The sequence below is a fragment of the Typopeltis vanoorti genome, chromosome 2, assembly GCF_054136105.1.
Source record: "Typopeltis vanoorti isolate ZY-2024b chromosome 2, IOZ_Tvanoo_1.0, whole genome shotgun sequence".
NCBI lineage: Eukaryota > Metazoa > Arthropoda > Arachnida > Uropygi > Thelyphonidae > Typopeltis > Typopeltis vanoorti.
Genome location: NC_143550.1, coordinates 91893853 through 91917765, shown reverse-complemented (window position 1 = coordinate 91917765; position 23913 = coordinate 91893853). Strand labels below are relative to the sequence as shown.

Genomic DNA, 23913 nt, shown 5'->3' with positions numbered 1-23913 from the left:
AAGACCTCTTCATTAGTTATTTTATCTGTCCATTTGATTTTTTCCATCCTTCTCCAAATCCACATCTCAAAGCTTTCTAAAATCTTAATTTCTTCAGTGTCCAAGTTTCAGATGCATAGAGGGCAATACTTCACACATAATTTTATTAGTCTTTTTTTGTACATATAATTTACTAATTCATCTCTTTCTGACTATTTATTAATTCCTTGTTGAAAGTTTTTTTACTTGGTTATACTATAAATTAAAGATGCCAAGAAATTATATTCTTGGTTTTAATCCTTTATCCAAGTGTCAGCAAACAAAGTTTGCACCTGAAAGTAACTTCAGGACCGGGCAACTCATATTGTAATGACTTCACATCACTTGTCTTAGTATCCCATAATGCAAAGCACATATCCTTACAGACATGTATAATGCTATGCATTATGGGAAGGGTCACTCCCAGACTGGTTTCAACCTTTATTAAGATCTCATCAGTTCCCCATTGTCGTAGGGCTCCATCAGGGATCAACTCTGAGCCCTACCTCTTTGATCTGGTCATGGATGTACTAGTGGAGGACATCAAGGAGGAGGCTCAAGGGAGCATGATGTTTGCTGATGATATTGTTCTCTGCAAATCAACCCGAGAGAAGCTTGAAAAGACCCTGGAAGAGTGGAGAAAGGTATTGGCGGAGAGAGAGGCATGAAAATTAACCGGGTAAAGACAGAATATATGTCAACAGGGAGTGACGAGGATATGATCATATGACTCCATGGTGAAAGGTTAACTTCACGGAAGAAATTCAAGTACCTTGGGTCGGTCATCGAGAGGAATGGTGACCTGGATGAGGAAATACAGCACAGAATAACATGCTGCTGGATGAACTGGAGGAAGATGAGCGGGTCCTGTGTGACAAGAGAGTGAGTTGTAAGATGAAAGAAAAGCTGTATAAGATGGTGGTGAGGCCGGCGATGCGCCATGTTATGGAGACGTGGCCTATAACAGAGGCACAGGAGAGGAAGATGGAGGTTGCGGAGATGCAGATGTTGAGATGGATGAGTGGTGTGACAAAGAAGGACAGGATAAGGAATGACTACATCAGAGGGACGATCAAGGTGGGACCGATCGGTAAGAAGGTACAAGAAAGCAGGCTGAGGTGGTTCGGTCATGTAGAGAGGACTGAGGAGTATGTTGGTAAACGAGTGGAGCGTATAGAGGTGGAGGAAAAGAGGCAGGCTCAAACTCAAATGGAGATAAGGATGGAGTCGGGAAGATGCCCTGGACTAGAGAATCTGGAAGAAGAAGATTAAAGATGGGAACGCTGACCCTGTTTAACACGGGATAAGGCATAGCGAAAGAAGAAGATACATCTTTGTAATCATGACAGGGTAGATGTGCTAAAATATTTAATGCATTAATTCCTTTCATTCTTACTTAAATTATAAATATAATTATTGCTGAGCACTGAAATTATCAGTGTATTGTTACCTAAACAAATGAGCTTAGTTTAGCATAACTAGGACCTTGTTATACTGCAGTACTGTTTGCTTTGGCAATTCCATACTTGCTAGTTTCTTATCTGCAAGTTAGGATCAGAGAGCTCTTTTTTGAGTCTCATTTTGCAGTTTTTTTAAATGGCTTATTTTAAATAATTATGTGTTCCTTGACACTTGCATTATCTTAGAAATGGCGTACAAACCCTGATTTTCACATGCATGCATTTTCCAGTTTTATTTTTATTTATTGCTCTGCCATTGTAATTTATGAAATTTTTCTTAAAGATGGAATGAGTTCTAAAAATAGATTCTATAGCTGTTAAATACTATTAAAACTCCAGTCTTTTCTCATTGTTCTCATAATCATTAATCTTTACCAAAAATTATGAGAACAATGAGTAAAGACTGGAGTTTCCATTATAATTTGAGATACTCTCCCTCTCTAGGGAGCACATATTTTGCATTATAGTGTATTTAAGATTGCTTCCATCCATTTTGATGATAACAGTTATAATGCTTATTGTGCTTTTATCAGTTGGGAATAATAACTCATCTGAAGCATTGTCTCTATTGACTAGATCACAGTGGAGCAGTGATTGACTATAGTAGCTTTTGTGTGATCAGCCAGAATTATATATGTTTATATTCAGAATTATAATCAGTATGTGAAGTTGTTTTTATGCACTTGGGTAGATATATAACATATCCTATTAATATTGTGTTTCAGCTATGATTCTAACAAACATCCTGATCCCAATAAAGAAGCTGTACGACGGCGATTCACTCCTACAATCACCTTTGTGGAAGATTACTTGTGCAATGTCGTAGGTCATATGTGGTCTTTTGCTGACAGAGAACAAAATAAACTGACATTTGAGGTAAAAAGGAAACTTATTTAAAACTTAGTTTGCAACACTTGTTTTTCTTTATGTTTCCCTTCACAAGTTAGACTTAATAGCCTGCCATGGTCAAGTATCTTGGCCTCTTATAAACTTAATTCACCTTCTAATGGGGTGATCACTTCTGTTTTCAAGTGTACTATGGCTGTCAGTTGCTTGTATTCTTAGATTGATTTGTTTCTTTGAAAAATGAGTTTGGAGAATCCTGCTACTATATTAGAATTTCCACTGCACCAGACTTCAGTTGAAAAGATGTTATAAAAGTTCTTCACATTCTGTGCAGGAATCTGACTCAAATCTTTACTATTATTATTAACATTTGACCTCCACAGACTCAAAAGATTCATCATATGAGGTGGGGGGGGTCCACACTCCTTAAATGATTGATTATCGAACTGTATCTTAAACTCATTTGCAATTTCTGCACTTACCACACTTTTAGGAAACACATTCCACTTACCAAACACTTTCCATGCAAAGAACGTGCTGTCCCACTCCTTGCTCATACCCTCCTTTACAGCTTTCAGGGACCTTTCCTTCTGCTGTATAAAAATCTTCTCCACATTGAGAAGATTTTTACACAGCATATCCTCTCTTCCTTCTTCTATACACGGTATTCTGCAAATTACATTCCCTTTGTCTGTATCCTACATTTCAAAGACTGGACACTGACTTTGTAAATCTTCTCTGGATCCTCTAAAATATATCTTCATTCACTTGACAACCAGGTGACATAATCTCCACATAATACTCCATATGCATCCAATCAAGGCCTTATACACTGGAACCGTAACTGCTTTGCTTCTGCATGTCACTCCTCATCATTGCCATAATCCATTACAATGTTCTTACAATTTTAGCAGTATGACCCCTAAACTTCAAGTTTCTGATTTCTCATCTCTTCTGTCTACTTCAAAATCTTCCCACTAATTGTATACTCTGCATCCTCCTATCTACCAAATTCCAAGACTGTACACTTTGTAATATTAAACTGATAATACCAATCACATAGTTTCTTGAGATCCTCCTGCAGGGCTATAACATCTGCTCAGCTCCTCATAGTGCTTCCCAACTTTTACATCATTGGCACACAACTGCATATCTCCAATTAAGTATTTCAATATCATTAACAAATAATAATGGCCCCAAAGCAGAACCTTTCAGCGTTTTGCTAGTGACCTTCCTCTTCTGGTGGAATACCACTTCCCCCATACTTAACCTAACCTACTGAGTCACCTATCCAACTCATTAGTTTCTTATCCAGTCATGTCCTTTTCAGTTTAGTTATCAATTTGTCTTGTGGCAATCTATCAAAAGCCTTTGTGAAATCTAAGTATACCACTGTATATCCATCTTAATTATCCACTGAATTCATCACTTTGTTGTACTACTTAAGCACATTGCTAAACCATGACTTCTCAATTGAACTATACTGGCCATCATAGAGATTATTGCTATTATCAACCCAATTATGAATCGCAGTTCTCACCAATCTCTATAACACACTTTACACATTGGCATATAATTTGTAGCTTCAGTCTTACTTTCTCTTTTTGAAGTAGAACAATTTTTCTCATGTTCCACTCCTTTGGGATTTGCCCTTGTAAGTCTCATTTTATGCAGTTGCACCAAGAGTGCCATTAATTCCCTAGAGCATTTTTTCAAGACACACAATGGTGTCTTGAAAAAATGTTAAGCTGTAATTGTTAAGCTTACTGCCTTATTAACATTGAGTTTACTTAATGTCATATACTCACTCACCATACTGTCTACACTTCAGTTTCTCATGAGGTTGCCTTCAAGAGGATGAAATAACCTGATTAAAACTACTCATTGAACACTTTAGTATATCTTCTGCATCAGTTACCAATCTTCTATTGTCATCAACTAACATCATCCTCCCATAGTCATTTTCCTTCCACTTGCCACAGATCAAAAGAACTGACTAGGATTTCTTGGCTTTATTGGCTAAATTCTGCTCATACTGCATTTTTACTATCTTTATGAACCTAGTCTGCTCTTTATATTCTTTATGCAACTGATTATTACTAACATTCGTCTTGTGTTGCCTCCACATTACCTTCTTCACTTCATCACTTCACTTCTTGCCAACTGGGGAAGATTACACCCCAAATCACAAGCACATCACCTGATGGCATGACCAAATCTAAGACTCTCTCAACCTTTATATGCCCTCCATTACATGCTGCCTAAGGTAATTATCTCTTAAGATCTCAAGAAATACCTTCTACTTATTTTCCATCTATCTCTTCATTCCAGTCAATATCACTATAATTAAAATCATCCATAATTATCACCCTTCTCTTGCTCACTGAGCTAAGTTGCTTGTACATTTCTTTGTCTCCATGCTCCTCATTCTCTGGCCTGTAGAAACATCCAACTAAATATCATTCTATTAACCTCAACCTCACACCACACTTATTCTAAGCCACTACCACTATTTCTCTTTATATCTCAAACTTGAGCAGGCATAACTCCCCCATTGTCATCATCAGCAGCACTCCCTTCCCCCTCACCCTACCTTTGTTGCCCTTTCTATCCTCACAAATAACATCATGTTTTCTTCCTTTTTTATTTCCATCAGGAAATCATTCTCATCCTACCTTATTTTTGTGCTTATCTACGGTACCACTCATCCATGACTTCTTCACATGTGCTCCTCTCTGCTTACCTTACCCTTCGTTTTTCCTACTACTGCTTCCTGTGCTGGCAATCCCCTATGGTCAGCATTTGGAATTCAATACTGCTTCCTGTCTACTCTTCATATACTATGTGTTTCAGACTTTCATAGCTTCCCCCTTCCTGTTCCCATATTATATCTTACACTACTCTCATTCCCATTCACTTTTCTCACCTAGTGTGCTCTTTCACTCATTTACAACATCTCTAACTTACTCTGATACCTTTTACATCACTCTTTACACTTTATTCTAGCAAAAGTCTCTCCAGTTGATTTAATGTGAATCCATCTCTTTTATATAATTCCATTCACCTGTTGTATTCCACACATCAGAAACAAACTACATCCCATTTTTCTCACTCAGTTCTGTTAGCATACTGATCATGATTTTTGTTCATCATCTCAATTCATCATCATACCTGGCAATACAACAATTACTCTTCCTTCCACACTTTTCTCTTTCATGTTCCTCATCATATCTCATCAATAATCTCATGATATCCTTCCTCGCATTCTCCTTATGCTCAGTCATTCATTTTCATCACTACCACTAACTTCCTTGCACATATACTTTGATGTTCTTTACAACCAAAGCACATTATTACTATCTAGCCACAGAATCTGTTTATTATTTTTATGCATTTTCTTGCCCATAAAATTATAAACACTTCATAAATCCCAAATACACCCAACTTTAGAACATTATTTGCATGTTTGGGGAGGTGTAAAAAACTCCTTTTACATTTTCACTGTTAATATTTGGTCCTTTTATACTAAATATAAGACATTTTATTTGGATTTATTATTGGACCATGATTCTTTATAAATATATGTATACAATCATCTACACATTTCACCAGCTTAAGGCTATCTGGCTTCACGACAAGAAATGGGTACACTAACATTAAATGTTAAAAAAAAAAAAAGAATGCAGTAAGGACAGTAAAATTAATTAAAATTGAAACGATGCATGACTTTAAGAGGATAAAGTGTGGAGACTTAGTCATTGTTTGTAGATCGCATTTTATAGTTTTTTGCGAAATTGAATTCTGCTAAACATAATGAATTTATTAAGCTTTTCCAAATGTCTTTTAATATCATGCCTTGATTTTTGTTGAGATTGTCTCCTGTCCGGAGTACCACTGCAGCTTCTTTAAGTTTCTACATCTGAAATCTTCTTGAATGTACGGCATGGAGCTGTTGTCCCAGTCGATGGAGTGGTTCGAAATTGAGAAATGATGGGCTAATCCTGAGGTGTCTGTTCTGTTGTTATTGACCTCTCCTATATGTTCTTTTTTTTCGATTTCTAGGCTTCGTGATGTTTAGCCTATATAATTCAGTCCACAGGAACATGGGATGTTATATACACCTGCGTATTTGTAGAAGGCGATGCTGTCCTTAGGAGATCTTAACATGTGCTGTGTAGTTAAAATAGGTTTGAAGGCAACCCTGATGTTGAAAGACCTCATGATTTTTGCTATTTTTGTTGAAACTGAGCCAGCATAAGGTATGACAATGTACGATGTATGCTGCGTAACTTGAGGTTGTCACTGTGGGCTGTTTCTATTGAGAATCTTTTGAAAAATATTTTTTGGGTAACCATTTTTGACTAGAGTTTGTAGATATGAATGAGAGCTCATCAAGCAGATCTTTTTCTTCTGTGATGATATTTGTTGCTCTATTTTAAGCATATATATATAATGCTAAGTTTTTGTGCATGATGGTGAGTAGATTTAAATTGAAGATAATGTCCAATGTCTATAGGTTTGCGGTAGATTGTGAGCTTGTTTTGTCCATTCTCTTGTTTTTTATTAGTATGTCAAAAAAAGCAATTGATTGTTATTTTCCAACTCTAATTTTTGAGCTTTATTTTTTGAAGGAACTCATGTAAGACATTTTCTGTGTCTTTCCAAATGATGAAGACATCTTCCACGTATCTCCACCAGACTAATGGTTTCAGATTTATTTTGGATAGGATGTCAGCTTCTAGTTTTTCCATGAACAGATCCACGCACGGTGGTGATAAGGGACTGCTCATGGCTAAGCCATCAAGTTGTTGATATGATATGTTATTTACTTTAAAATAGTTTAATTTTAGACAATGGCGGAAAAGCTGAGCAATGTCGTTTGGAATTTTGCGAAAAACTATAAAAAGTAATCTACAAACAATGACTAAGTCTCCACACTCCATACTCTTAATGTCACATGTCATTTCAATTTTAATTAATTTTACTGTCATTACTGCATTCTTTTTTTTTAGCATTTAATGTTAGTGTACTCATTTCTTGTCCTGAAGAAGCCAGACACCCTTAAGCTGGCAAACTTGTAGACGATTGTATACATATATTTATAAAGAATCATGGTCCAATAATAAATCCAAATAAAATGTCTCATATTTAACTCCTTTTACAATGTTTGATGCTATCCTGAAAAGAGTAAAACCCTTTACAGATGACTCACTCACAGATTCACTTTTTCATAGTTGCTCTGCTTCAATATAGTATGTTGTTGTTACTCAATTTCTCATATACCACCTGCTCACTCACCATCAGTGCTTTCTTTCCCCTTCCCTGTGCACTCAAGTTCTGCATGATCTCACTTTCTCGAGGATGGATATATCGTTATGAATTGCTCAGTTAATATTTCAACTATATCCTCTGCAATTATTGTCATATTACTATTTCCTTAACCAATATCATCTTTCCATAATCATCCTTCTACTGGCCATATATTAAAATAACTCTGTGGGATTTCTTTTTGTTTCATCAGCTAACTACTGCTTGCACTGCCCTTTTGCTACCTTCCCACCAGCCCTTGTACTCTTTGTGCAACTGATTATTGCCACTCACCTTGTGTTTCTTCCAAATTTACTTCTTCTTTCAGATTGCATGCCTCAACTCGTCAATAATGCATTTTACATCTAGCTTATTTAACCTCCTAATTTTTAGAATACATTCATTTATATCCCTTTCCCACAGAAGTCCTAATGTGGCTGGCCACCATTCATGTGATCACTTCATAGTCACTTTTGCCAACTGGAAGATTTGATGCCTTGTCTATTATGCCATCTTCTGATGAGATGATTAAATCGAAGATCAGAGATCTATATAATAGTCTCGAAGATATTATCAACATCTACCCAAACTAACATATTGCATTTATGGCACCTTACCATTTTCAAAGCTGTATAACTGAGAGGAGACCTCCACATAGCCTTTAAAGGAATGCAGAGAACCAACCAGGGCTTCTGACCTAATGTCCAATCCTCACCATCTCATGGTGCACCCTGTTGGGTATCTACCTGGATTCTGAACGAATAAGGATGGGCTGCCAATTTGGGATTTAACCAACCAAATTGTATTCTTATTGGTTAAACCAAAATAAAAAATGATGGTACGACATGACAAAATTTCATGCCGGCTGGGTCTTCGCCCGGTTAAACAAGGCTCCCGTTGTTTTCGCCAGGGAACCAGGGTGAACAGCGAAAAGTCAGCTACTGGAACAAATCTGAAAATAAACCCCAAATCAACATCACCAGAGTTAAAGATTGGTACTATCCACATAAGAAACCTGAATGGCAAAGAAATGGAGCTAGCTGAGGAATTAAATAAGTACTAGATCGACATAATAGGGGTGACTGAAACAAAAAAGACAAAAACTGGTGAGATCTTTCAGAGCAATAAATACAAAATGTTATATTCAGGCAATGACAATCAAGGAAAAGAAGGCGTAGCCATAGTATTCAACACAAAATATGCTAATCTTCTTGAATGTGTAAGGTTATGCACTTTGGGGTGAAAAGAATAGCAGCAGTATATCGCATTGGTGGGATCATACTCCAGGAGATTGATGAGGCCAGGGATTTGGGAGTGTTGGTGGAGAGGGAGTTGAAGTTTAGGGGGCACATTGCAAAAGTAACTAAAACAGCTCACCAAATCACTTGGCTTCTGAAAAATACTTTAACGTGCAGAGACGAACAAGTTGTTGTTCCTCTGTATCGAGCCTTGATCCCATCTGGACTTCTGTGCCCAGCTATGGGCACCAGGGTTTCTTCGTGATGGGGAGGAAGTGGAGAGGGTCCAGAGACGAGTGACCAAGATGATAGCAGGTCTGTGGAATGAACCTTATGAGAATAGGTTGAAGATTTGTGGGTTGCAGAAATTGGAAGATAGGCGAAGGAGGGGTGATATGATTGAGACATTCAAATTACTGAAGGGTTTTTATAAGATTGATCGAGAAGATATTTTTGAAAATATGGCTGGTGGTGGGAGGACTAGGGGCCATGCATGGAAGCTGGGCAAGAGCGTGGTTGACAAGGGTGTTAGAGCTAGGTTCTTTACTTAGAGAGTGGTAAATGAGTGGAATAAGCTTCCAGAGTCTGTTGTGGGTGCTACGACCGTGAATGAGTTCAAGGCAAGGTATGATAGATACTATGTGAATGTTGAATAGTTGTTCTTGACATGATGTTAGGGCCTCCCTCGATGAGTCTGTCGACTCCTTGGAGTTTCCCAGAACAATAATAATAATAATAATAATAATGGCAGTCAGTCTCAAGTAGAATAATATGGGCAAATATGAGAATGGTGAACTGGACGATGAGACTTATTTGTGATTATGGTCCAAAGAAGGTTCTACTAAGGTAGAAGGGAAGGAATTTTTTGATGCTTTAGAAAAAGCAACTGACACAATGAAAAAGGAAAAATTGGTCCTTGTTGGGGATCTCAATAGCAGAGTAGGAAATGATTGTGAGACATAAAAAATATTTTGGGAAAATTTGAAGAAAAGAGCAAAGCTAATAATAATGGCAAATATTTATTGGATTTCTGCTCAGGACATGGACTGGTTATTACTAACACCATGTTCCAACATAAAAATGTGCACAGATTCACATGGAGAGAAGAGACAAGGAATAAGAAAGGTCTCATTGAGTATGTTATTGTTGATAGTGATGTTTTCTCCCTGGTGCAGGACACCAGAGTGTACAGATGATTTGAAATTGGAAGTGATCACTATTTAGTCTTGAGCAGGATAAAATTGAATTTCATATTGAAAAGAATAACATGTAAGAAAGTTTTAATGCGAATAAAAGTTGAGCAGCTATTCAAGATGTGAACTGTAGACTAAAATACACAAAGATTATTGAAGAAAAAATGAAAGAGTTTCAGAACGGGAATCAAACCTTGGAGATTCAGTGGCAAACTGAAGAAAACATTCATTGATTCTGCCAGAGAGGCATGTGGTGAGGTTGTCTGCAAGGATAAAAAAATCAGAATTCCCTGTTGGACACAGGAAGTTAAAGAGGCAGTGAAGGAAAAGAAGAAAGCATATCAAAAGTTCCTGTCAAATAAGTCAGCTTGTACTCTTAGAGAATACAGAGACAAATGCAAGAATGCTAAACACTGTGTAAAACTAGTTAAACAAAAGTCATGGGAGGACTTTGGCAAGAATATAGAAAATAAATATCAAGATGGTGGTAAAATATTCTGGAGGTTGTTGAAGAAGCTTAGGAATGGAGGAAAGAGTGCTATAAAAGGAGTTAGAGATGATAAAGGTGGCATCAAAATGGAAGAAAAAGATATCCTTGAAGTATGCAGTAATTACTTTGAAAAACTGCTAAATTAAACAAGCAGTGATGACAGCACAGTGGTAAAAAACACTGACCAGGCATGCAGTCAGGAATACATATCCATACTTGAAGTAGAAAAAGCGATCAAAGGCTTGAAATGTGGAAAGGCAGCAGGAATAGATGATATTTGACCAGAAATGCTGAAGTATGGTGGTATAAGAATCTTACAGTGGCTGCACTGCATAGTTCAGAAAGCCTGGACAGAGGGACAAATTCCCAATGATTGGAGTAGAGCTCTCATAGTACCCATATATAAAAAGGGAAATAAAACTGAATGTGAGAATTACAGAGGTATTTCCCTACTGAGTGTTCCTGGCAAGATCTTTGCAAGTATTCTTGAGAAACGGTTGAGAAGAATTGGGGAAGAAAAGCTTGGTGAAGAACAAGCTGGATTCAGGCCAAATAGAGGCTGTCAGGATCAGATCTTCACTTTATGACAAATAGTCGAGAAAGCATGGGAACATAACAGAGATCTGTATTTAAGTTTTGTCGATTTGGAAAAGGCATATGACAAAGTGCCAAGAGAGAAGCTATTCAATAAATCAGTTATATGGTGTCAATGGGACATTATATCAAGCAATACTTAGTCTTTATTTGAGTTGTAAGTTAGCAGTTAGAATTGAAGGAAGTACAGAAAGATGGTTTATTGTTAAATCTGGTGTGAGACAAGGATGTACATTATCACCTCTGTTATTCATTATCTATATTGATCGCATTATGAAGGAAAGTGGTATTAAACATGATATCAAAATTGGAGATGTTAATATCAGCTCTTTGCTTTATGCGGATGATGTTATACTTCTAAATAAATCCGCTACAAGTCTGCAAGATTCTCTGACTAAATTGAATAGCTGTTGTAATAGATATTGTATGAAGGTCAGCAATAAAAAGACAATGAAAATAGGCAGAATCATTGAAAATGTCAACTGTGTTGTGAATGGAGAACCTGTGGAACAAGTGAAACATTTCAGCTACTTAGGCACGATTTTTACTGAAGATGGTAAATTAAATATAGAAATAGACAACAGACTCAGCAAAGCTGGTATGGTGGGAAGTCAATTGAATAAATTCATATGGAAAAAGAGAGAAATTAGTCGGATCACTAAATTAGCTGTATACAAGACAGTGTTCAAACCAGTTTTAACTTATGGATCTGAGAGCTGGGTCAGAAGTAAAACACTTGACCAAAGACTAAAGACTGCAGATATGAGAGTCCTGAGAAAGATTATAGCCGTGAACAGATGGTATCAATGGCAATATCATATTAAAAACGAGGATATTAGGAAAGAACTTGACATTGTCAGCAACCAGGAATGCGTTAGCAGAGCTAATCTCAGGCGGTATGATCACTTAAACAGAATGGGCGAAGAAAGATTAGCAAAACAAGTGTTCTCTGCCAGGTTAGCAGCAAAACAACCCACAGGAAGACCAAGATATAGGTGGATTGATACAGTACAAAGTGCCTTAGATGATAGAAATATAAGATCTGATAATGTTGGAGTCTTGACAAGTAACAGACTGATTTGGAGGAAACTTGTAAATGGGAAGTTAGTAAATGTTGTAATTTTTTTCATGTAGTACTGTCATATCCTGTACACCCCTTGAGGGTACATGGCAGGAATTTGATGATGATGACTATTTGCAAAAAAAAAAAAAAAAAAAAAAAGCTACAATCTGCATTTTGCCATCATTCTGTTTACTCTTACTGCTACACACAAAAACGCACAGAGAAATTAATTAATATTTCACTTTCAACAATGATATCGCTCTCATAACCTGAAACACTCTTTAAATCCTCACATTCATTACACTTTCTGCACACATTCACTCCACTATCGTTGTTTAACCTGACTCCAACCGCTCTCCTCAATGCATACATACATTTCAGAAACGGTAGACTGAATCAAATCCTTTAAATTAAAATTTTTAGACAAAGATTGTTACCTGGACGCCATTTTTGTATTTCTCTTTATGGGGGCCATGTGCACAAATAATCGTATCTATCAATTTACTAATTAAAGTACTCAGAAAAACACACAAAAATCACCGAGACACACTAAGATACGAAAAGTAAATAATACTATGTAAGATTCAAATTTACCAATTATTATTCAAAATAATACTTATCTGTTCAGGAGCTCTCTACAAACAGTACACACCATGTAACCCTCTAGTGGCCAAGTGACTGTGTACCTAGAGTCCGAATAATAAATCAAGTAGGGTTTTAATGAACAAATAACACTGTTAAGCTTGAGCTGCAAAAAAAAGAAAGAACTGTGGAGGGAATTTTAGGAGAAATGTGACCAGTAGGCACACGAATGGTATAAAGCACAGGCCAGAATAGTAACGAGTGTGGTAAAAAAAGCAAAAATGGATTATGAAAGAATATTAGCCATGCAGGCTAAAGAGAATCCCAAACAGTTTTTTCGATATGTTGCAAGTAAAAGAAAAAATGTATATGGCAGAATGATTTTAAAGAATGCTGATGATAGGGAGGTAACCGAATCAGTTGATATAGTTGAATTACTGAATGTAGGCTTGCGAAAGACGGAGGTGGCGATGGAACCGTCTTCTTTTCTTTTGATGTGTAAATCCAAAAAAGAGATACCCTGTGGAGATTCTTTTTCTAACGTAAAGTTGATGCGATGATGAAGAAGGTTAATTTTATCTAGAAACAGTTGTAATTCAGGTTCGGGATGATTCCATACTGCAAATACGTCATAGACATATCTTAGCCAAATTTTTGGTTCGGGTTCAAAAGTGAATATTTTTTCCTCAAGGTGTTCTAGAAACAAATTTGCTAGGTTTGGTGATAAAGGAGATCCCATTGCTGTTCCTTCCTCTTGCTTGTAAATTTCACCTGGAAAGGTCAAATTTATTCTCAATACATTCTCAGGTCGCTACATTCACAATTCTTCTGCTCATCATCCATCTCAGAAATCTGGCATTATTAAATCACTAGTTTCCAGAGCGCACAAATTCTGCTCCTCTGAAGAATCTTTAAACCAGGAATTAGAAGTTATCAAAAATACAGCCATCCTAAATGGATATAATCCCAAAACAACTCAAAAAATCATCAGTCACTTCTGCATACATCAAACCAGACAGGAAGAAGTGCATAGGATTCCCATACCTTACGTTAAAGGCATCTCAGAACGTCTTTCTAAAATTATGAAGAAATACAATTTTGCCACTACTTACAAACCTATCAACCAAATTTACAACTTATTACCTTCTCCTAAGGACAAATTCTCACCCTTGATGTTACCTGGTGTTTATGAGATTCCATGCTCATGCAAATTATCTTACTTTGGACAGACAGGTAGGTCTGTTCAGAAACGCATCTCGGAACATCAAGACCACATTCGTCTTCTTAGACCGCAGAAATCTGGCCTCTCTCAACACAGAATTGAAAATCCAAACCATAGGATCCATTGGGGAAAAGGCTAAACTTTTACATAGATCTTTATTTAAACATGAACGTTTATACAAAGAAAGTTCTGAAGCTCTACTACACAGACCAAGCCTAAACCGCAACGACGTTCTTACTATTCCTAAAGTATGAGAAATTATCATACAAAACTGTGTTAAATAATTAACGTTTTTTTTTTTTTTTTGTACTACTTTAGCACGTTATGCACGTTTTCATGAGATTCTATTGTAATCATGCGCCCTAACTGTATGTTATTCCTAATTTTTGTTTAAATACTGTACTGATGATGTCCTAAGATACTTAGGATGAAATATTTACAATTAAATAATTTTCACTGTGGTTTATACGTGTGTTTCTTCTAATTTTGAACGCACCACAGGTTTCGTTATTTAAAAAAGAATACCACATGGAATTCTAATCAGTAAACTGCAGCATAGGTCTTGAAGAAATTAGTCAAGAGAAAAATACAGGATTGGATAGATGAAAATGGGGTACTGTATGGGGGACAACATGGTTTTGTGAAGGGTAGATCATGCCTCAGTAACTTGCTCACGTTTTATAACACAGTGACGGCTGAACTGGATAAGGGTAATTAATGGGTAATTAAAGGTGGAGAGGATTCAGAGATGAGCGACCAAGATGATAGTAGATCTATGGAATGAACCTTATGAAAACAGGTTGAAGATTTGTGGGTTGCAGAAATGGGTTTGCAGTGATTCTACTGGACCTTGCTAAGGCCTTTAACAGGATACCATATGGAATTCTAATCAGTAAACTGCAGCATATGGTGATGGATATAGGGCTGGTGAGATGGATAGGAGGGTGGTTATTGGAGAAATATCAGAGAGTGGTTTATTCAGGAGTAGAGTCCAAAAGACGGCCTTTGACTAGTGGTGTGCCGCAGGGTTCTGTTCTTGGACCACTACTTTTCAGTTTGGTCATTAACGATATAGGAAAGAGTCTGAGAGGAAGTGTTCACTTGTTTGTTGATGATGCAAAGTTGGGTAGAGCAATAGTGAGTGCACAGGATGTCAAAATTTTGCAAGATGATTTGGATAGTTTGTAAGACTGGGCTAAGGAAAATGGATATCAATTTAATGTGGCAAAGTGTAAGGTTATGCATTTTGGGGTGAAAAGATTAGCAGCACTATCCCAAATCCCTGGCCTCGTTACTTCAGGAGATTGATGAGGCCAGAGATTTGGGAGTGTTGGTCGATAGGGAGTTGAAGTTTAGGGGGCACATCGCAAAAGTGGCTAAATCAGCTCATCAAATCACTTGGTTGCTGAAAAATACTTTAACAAGTAGAGACAAACAAGTTATTGTTCCTCTGTATCGAGCCTTGATAAGACCCCATCTAGACTACTGTGCCCAGATATGGGCACCAGGGTTTCTTCTTGATGTGGAGGAGGAGGTGGAGAGGATTCAGAGACGAGGGACTAAGATGATAGTAGGTCTATGGAATGAACCTTATGAAAACAGGTTGAAGATTTGTGGGTTGCAGAAATTGGTTGAGAAGCAGAAAAGGGGTGATATGATTGAGACATTCAAATTACTGAAGGGTTTCTATAAGATTAATTCAGAAGATATTTTTGAGAATAGGATTGGTGGTAGGAGGACTAGGGGCCATACATGGAAGCTGGGCAAGAATGTGGTTAGCAAGGGTGTTAGAGCTAGGTTTTTTACTTGGAGAGTGGTGAATGAGTGGAATAAGCTGCCAGAGTCTGTTGTGGGTGCCATGACTTTGAATGGGTTCAAGGCAAGGTACGATAGATACTGTGTGAATGTCGAATCGTTGTTCTTGACATGATGTTAGGACTTCCCTCGATGAGTCTGTAATAATAATAATAATATACAATCCGAACTTAACCAAACACTGTCTGTCAGTCACAGGCATTACACAACAACATTTAATTGACAGACCATCAATATTGCAAATATAAAATTTTAGCTTACCTTTCTACAGCTCTCTGAGCAATTGTGCTATCTCCACCTGGTGGCATTCTCTTATATAACAGACTTAAGGCACAAAAGTAAATATTAAGTTAATTATTTTTAATTAATGCAGAATATTTATTACTAAATGACATGAATGGTTTGTTAGTAATATTATTTCATGTCTCAGTTCAGTTTTACTAAATATTATATCACAAAGACTCATAACCTTCCATTTTACTGTTGATTATTTAAATTTATATGCTGTAATTAGTAGGTTTATTTTTGCAATAAACATGAATCATATAAATATAATAAATATGAATAATTTTAAAACAAGATCATTAAAATCATTTATCACAGAAATATTTGCAATTTAATAAACATGAATCATGACATTTAAAAAAAAAAAAAAAGTCGTGTCACAGAAATAAGACACTTCTTATGGTGACATAAATTTTTAGTTTAGGACTGCTTTTAATTACTCTTGTAGAGGAACTCAAACCTTTATACTAGAATATTATTAATTTACAGTTTAATTATTACAATGTAGCATTTAAACATGACGCATTTAAATAAAATGATGGCCAATAGGCTATCATTTGGTTTAGATGCTTCATGGCATTAAATATTAATTGATATTTGTGTTTTGGTTTTTGCTCTGCTACTAACTTAATAGAAATGAGTGCAGCTTCAGTGATGTATGTTTTTCAGTTTTCAGAAATAAAATATTCACTGAATTTGATTTTCATTTATTTGCATGTAAATAAATATTTTAAGTTCTTATATTAAAACCAACTTACATTTTCACATTTTTTAATAACCCATTTAGGTTGTAAAGCTTGCAAGAGAACTCATCTATTTTGGCTTCTACAGTTTTAGTGATTTGCTTCGTCTCACAAAAACTCTATTGAGTATTTTGGATTGTGTTCCAGAATCAAGTTTTTTAAATGGAAAGCTTCCAACTGGTGAATTAGACGGTATGTATTATTATGATTACATCTGTTACTTGCAAATAAATATTCATTACTATTTACTGTCTAAAGCATTTGGTTAAATGTCTGAGATTTAATATGCACATTTTATATTTTAAAGCATTGTAAAATATTTGAAATGACCATATGCTAAACACATTGACAATATTTGAATGTATTTGCCTAAAAAAACAAACTTGTATGATACCTCTCATCATCATAGTATGCAACAATTAGCCCAACCTCTCTTCAATCTGGAATGTGAAACTTGCAGTAAATTAACATCAGTTCTCATCAGTCTGTTCGAAGCTTCTTAATAGAGATACTGTATGCATTCAGTATTACTCATACCTCACATCATAGCAAACACCTGGATATCTTCGTTTTTGAGCTCTTCAGAATATCATTATTACATGTTAAACAGTAGTATATTATACATGACAAAATTATTATTACCATAAATTATTACTACTGTTACTTAGTATCACCATGGAATTCAAAAACTCTATCCTTATGTAGCTTGATCTGGACCAGAATGTCACTAAATTGGTAGAGGGCGACTAATCAAGAAATAGGAAGAAGGATTCTGAAATAAAAAAATAAAAGAGTTAAAAATAAAAATAAAATAAAAAATAGAAACGTCACCAAAAGGGGGATTAGGGTATTATACAAGATAAAAAAAAGCATTAAAATGGATAGACAAATGAATAAGACAAGCTAAACTGAAATAAAAGATTATCTTTATGTGTTGCACTTATGATAATGTTGGATCCTACTTCTTCTCAATCTATACTTTGGATCCGATATACAGTTATTACGATGTTCTTGACTAGTTGATAGGTTGCAAGTTGATTTCTAATTCAAATATAAAGAAAATTTATATTTAAAGACTGCACCACTTTATATCTGAATTAGTTCAAGAATCGAAGAAAAACCAACTCTCAACTACCTGGCCGATTATATTTAACTTACTTAATTTACCTGCCTTGGTTCGAATATTTTATGAACGGTGCAGTAAAATAGATTCAGGCAAAATACAACCTTGATTAACAAAAACAAACATTTAATTCTAGAATCACAAATTTTACACTTAAGTTCAATCATACAGACTCAGACAAAGGTAAATCTGTTATCTCTATATTACAGTCTTCTCACAGTTCCTTAAGTTCCAAAATACAATAAAAATTGCAGTAACACCTCTTCACAAACAAACATCTTTAATTTTACACTTCAGCTAATTCTCTGCAACAGTTACTGTTAGTATAGGGAAATTCTAGGATGAAACACACACTTCTCTGTGTAGGAATATTAATGTTTGGAATAATCTTACTGTTAATCTTCTTTCTTCATCAACTTACACACAAACACTTTTTTATAACCGTAAACATTTTAAACAGTATACAGCACTCATTAAAATAAATCTTCTAAGCAATAACTGAGTTAATCGTTCATTACAATACACGTAAACAAACGTTCTTGCATGAAGTACAACTGATCACTCATGAATTAAGGCAATACACAATAATTCTTTATCTTGAGGTTTTATATGCACAGTTGTTCATTCCTCCTGCATTCAAATAATTCTTTAGGCACTATAATTCTAAACACAGCTAATGGTAAACTTCAACTTTACATCCTCTACTATTCTCTAGTAACTTCGTGCTTTGCTTCAAGGTTCCATATGTCCTTGAAAGGTCGGCGCTGAAATTGAATATCAACTCAGGTTATCGCTAGTCTATTTAATAGTCTCTCAGCTGTTTTCCGTAGCTATAATTGTTATTCTACAACTTATTAGCTAACTGCTTCTCGACTAGTAGACTTAAATTAGCTGCTTGAGTGACTTGCCGACTCTCTAATATCGCACTCTGATTCCCCGAATGCTGAATGCTTCGATTTCAACCAAATGCCAATCCTCTCCCTCTATGTTTCCTCTCTATCTCCTTATCTATCCCTTCTATCTCTAAATTTTTAGCATTCCTCGCTTATATATCCGTTCTTCCCGCCTAAATTATTCTCGTGATCTCTTTAACTAAAACTCTTTTCAATAAACTTTTAACATTCTCCTCATGCACTGTTCCAAACTCGCGCTTGCTTATTTACATACGTCTCCATGACAACAAAACAAAACATAATAAAATTGAGCTATTGCATAACGTTAAACTTCTACAAGTAGGAATAAATAGAAAATATTTACATTTCAATTAATATGCAGTAAAAAATGTTAAATACAAATTCTTATAATATTAACAGCAATAAATAAAATAAACTTAATAATATTTAAACAAATCTTGCTTGGTATATGGTAGATTATGTTAAATGTGAATGAAGAACAAAAACATAAAATAATTTCATTCACAGTTTAACAATAATGCAGCAATAAAACATTTAATATCAATTTAATTTCGTAGAGCGTAAGTGTTGTCACAAACCTGTTGTACAACTTAACACATTGAGTTCATCCATGTGAAAGAGGACCTGGTTCAATGTGGCTACTGTTCTTGTGAACCAGAACTTGCATCCTGTACACAGCATTCTCAAGAGCAGAACATAACATGTTTGAAAGAATGTTCGTCATAGTCCACAATACATTGTTCTTTTAAGGTTGCCAAGTTCGAGACACTGCCCCAATAGACATTGGCCTTTAGGTAACCCCACAACCAAAAATTGCATGGAGTAATATCAGGAGAGAGCGAGGTGGGCATGCAACTGAATAGACATGACTAATCACTCTTTCTTCTGTGAAGTAATGCTATAGAAGCTGCTGAACCAGTTGCGAAATGCGAGGAGATACTCCATCTTGCATAAAAATGGTCTCATCCAGACATCGTCATTGCTGAAGTTGCAATGCTACTACCAGCAACATTTCTGTGTGATCTGTTGACAATTAAGGTTGCAACTTCTTCAATTGCCCATGGTGGCATTGGCTTCCATTCTCTGTCAGGTCAAACTTCCAAAGATCCTATTCCATGAAACTTCCCAATCATGGATCTAACTTGTAACCTGACAGACAACTTTTATAGAAGTTTTGGAAGGTTTTAAACTCACGAAGAGCAGCTGATGCATTGTGCTTGTTAACATAAAATAACTTTACAAGTAACACACAATAAGGTAAAGTTTAGCACATGTGTTGAACACAACTAATTCATATGCAAAGTTTTCTCTTTACTTTATAGCTCTTATGATGCCAGCAAAACTGGTGTTCAACTTCATTTTATGCACATTTTTTATTTGGCATCCTGGGCTACACCAGTGCCACATTCCCCCTGTCAGTGACATTCCCCCACATTCCTTCTTCTTCCTTCTTTACATCATGTGAAGAATCCTTCTTTCCATGTCTTGGTTAGTCTTCCACCAAACTTGGTGACATTCTGTTGTTAGATTGAGCTATATAAGGCTCGAAACAGCGGAAGTTTAATTATGGCCACTGTGTGTGTGTGTGTGTGTGTGTGAGAGCAGTTTTTTATTCTGTGAAGCAATCTACTTTAACCTACAATTTTTTGGCTGATTTATGGTTATGACATTATTGAAACAGTGTTAGTGCAAAGAAGCCATCTACTTTAATCTTTAAGAAAGAAGAGTCAATATCAAAGGCCTACTTTGGTAATGTGAACTTCTAAATATATAGAAGCAGTATAAATACTAAACTAACTGTATAATATAAATTATCATTATAGTTAAAATTAAAATAAATCATTTTAAAAATATTAAGTAAGACTTGAGATATGAAACAGTAATGAAAACCTGAGATATAAAACTAATGCATAAAATCCAAGGTATGAATAAATCCCAAGATACAAAGAAAAATAATGGATGAAACTCAACAAATGGAATATTCTCTCCACCATGCCCATCAATGCCATCCATATAGTGAGTGCTACTATCATTTTTCTTCCACACTTCTGAAGATGATTGTATATGAAATGACTAATTTCACATTGGTTGTCCAGGTTTTTGTCCAAATGATACATGTTCTTATTTCATTATTTTTTCATCACAATTCTTTCCTTCTAAGTTCCGGCATGTACTTCCTGGTTTTCATTACTTTCATATCTCAAGTCTTACTTATTACTTCTCAAGTGATTTATTTGTTTTTTAACTTTATGTATATATTTAATATATATTACACTGTTAGTTTAGTTGTTATACTGCTTCAGTATACTTGGAAGAAGCTCACATTACCAGGGTAGGTCACTCATGTTGACACATCTTCATGAATGATTGAAATTGATTCCTTCTTTTCAGTGTATATATTAAATATATACATTAAAGTTAAAAAAACAAATAAATCACTTGAGAAGTAATAAAGGCTATTAACTCTGGCCTTTACCTTATATCAGTGATTAATAAATAACTTAAGGAATTCACAACGTATACTGGAATATAAATTAAAATAAACTTTAATATATACTTCCTATATTTCGGTAACATCACGTTGCCATCTTCATGGGAATATAAGATTAAGACGTGTATGCAGACACTAAAAACAGCAAATGAGGTCGAAGCGAGGAAACTACTGTTTTTCCTAAAGTCCTCATGGTCCCCCACCCCCCTAGCCACATGGCTCTGATATACTCCTCTCCTTCTTAACGCACTTAAACAACCAACATCCCAGAATCGAGTTCACCCTGGAAAAAGAGGAAAACAACAGCCTCCCTTTCCTAGACACACTAGTCACCCGCCAGCCTGATGGAACCTTGGTTTTCTCAGTTTCTAGAAAACCCACCTACCAATACAGGCAGGCACATTCACCAACAATTCTCCCCCCCATAACAATGTGGAGTTATTAAGACACTATACAACAGGGCTAAACTAATCTGTTCAAATGACAATGTCCTCACCACTGAACTAAATCACATCCTTAACACTTTCTCAGCCAATGGCTACAACCCCCAAAAAATCCAAAAAAATATTAAAACCAATAAACCACAGCCCCCATCCTCCCTTTACAAAAAAAAAAGATTACTCTAAATCCATCACCATTTCCTACATCCGGGTCACCTCAGTGCTTTGACCTTATTAAATAAAATCTCAGGATGAGAGATAGATGTAGAAAGTTTTTTAACTTGGGTATATTATGTATTCAAGATACCAAGTAATTTTATATAAACTTGGTTTTTAATCCTATTTCCTAAGTAAGCAAACAGACAAGTCAGTCAAGTTTGTGCCTGCATGTAGTCCAAGTTCGAAGCAACTCGTAGCGGTGCCAGTCTGAGGCAACTCGTGGTAAAGGTGGAGTAAGCTCTGATCACTCTCCTTAGTATTTTCCCTTAATGTAAAGCACATTTCCTTGTGGAGATGTATGATGCTATGCATTAAAGGCAATAGTCACCACCCATACTGGTTTTGACCTTTATTGAGGTCTCGTCAGTGGGAGCCAGACCAAGGAAAGGGATCAGAACTTAATGCACCTTTACCACGAATTGCCTCAGACTGGCACTACCATGAATTTCATCGGACTTGCACTACATGCAGGTGCAAACTTGACTTACTTTTCTGTTTGCTTACTTGGGAAATAGGATTAAAAACCAAGTTTATATAAAATTATTTGGTATCTTGAATACATAATATAGCCAAGTTAAAAAACTTTCTACATCTAAATTCCTTAAGTTATTAGTAATCATGTGCAACCAATGTATAAGCCTTTCTACGAGAATTACTTATATCAGTTGTGGCTTAAACTTATTACTGTGCATATTTTTTATATGCTAAGCAATAAGTTTAAGCCACAACTGATATAAGGTAAAGGCCAGAAGGAATTTTTTCATAGTGCCTTTGTTAATGTCTTCATTGTGCCTCTTATGTTATATTTAACTCTTATTTTTTGCTTTCTTACTCTTGCTCACAGTCTGTAATTTAACAAATTTATTTGATTTACAACTGCACCAGTTAAACTACCCACTGAGTGTGAGTTTGTAAGAATCTTAAATGAAGACAAAGCAGATATTATTTCTCATTAACTCTGGCCTTTACCTTATATCAGTTGTGGCTTAAACTTATTACTTAACATATAAAAATATCTTGCCCCCCTCTTTTGTCAGATACATGCAGGTTCTTAATTTTGGAATCAGTGCATTGACACATCAGTTCCAATTTACTGTTTCGCAAACTAATTTAATTAAACTAAGAAACTTATTTACACTGTTCAGTCCACTTATGAACATAGATGCAATGAAATTACAAGTCACAGGAGTTCGCTGTGAGACTGCAAGAAGTAAGCAAACTGCTGTATATTGTCAAATGTATGTTATTGTTTATTTAGTGTGCGCTTGGCAAGTTAAATGTTTGGTGACTAGTAATCTTATCTTAAGGTTAATTCTGATGATGATTCTGTCTAATAACCTAAACACAACTAACGACAAATTACTAGTCATTGTAATTTGTCGTTATTATTGTAATTTACTAGTAATGACTAGTAAATAGTAATTTACTAGTCATTACTAGTAAATTACTATTTACCAAGCATTTAACTTGCCAAGCATACACTCGATAAACAATTGCATACATTGACTATATACAACAGTTCACTTACTCTTAAAGTAAATACTTATTCAACTATATCATGAATATTTAACTAGAACAATTGAGCATGGAACAAAGCACATAATGCAAGTTGGCTAGAATTATTTACATATCCTTCTAAGTAGTTACAGCGAGTTGAATTCCATACACTATATTCATTCAGTACAGTCCACATTCAGTTCCTTTGTCTACATGATAATGTTCCTTTTCTTCTGGCTGTATGCCTGTTCTTTATTTTCCCTGCCATTTTTCTTTGTCTTTGTCATCGACATTCCTTATCTTTTGAATTCCATTATTCAGCAACATGGTGGCCTCGGGCTGTTTGACAAATGCTTTCTCCATTAAGCTCTCC

At 35.6% G+C, this 23913-nt stretch overlaps 1 protein-coding gene across 1 annotated transcript in view; it reads left to right on the top strand.

The window, feature by feature from the left end:
• Nucleotides 1–23913, top strand: part of Itpr (Inositol 1,4,5,-trisphosphate receptor) — a 1112489-nt gene that overhangs the window by 372253 nt on the left and 716323 nt on the right. The window contains exons 19-20 of the mRNA XM_090401920.1: nt 2204–2354; nt 16901–17048. Of these exons, the coding sequence (XP_090258046.1) occupies nt 2204–2354; nt 16901–17048 (299 nt within the window). The remainder of the gene's footprint in view (nt 1–2203; nt 2355–16900; nt 17049–23913) is intronic.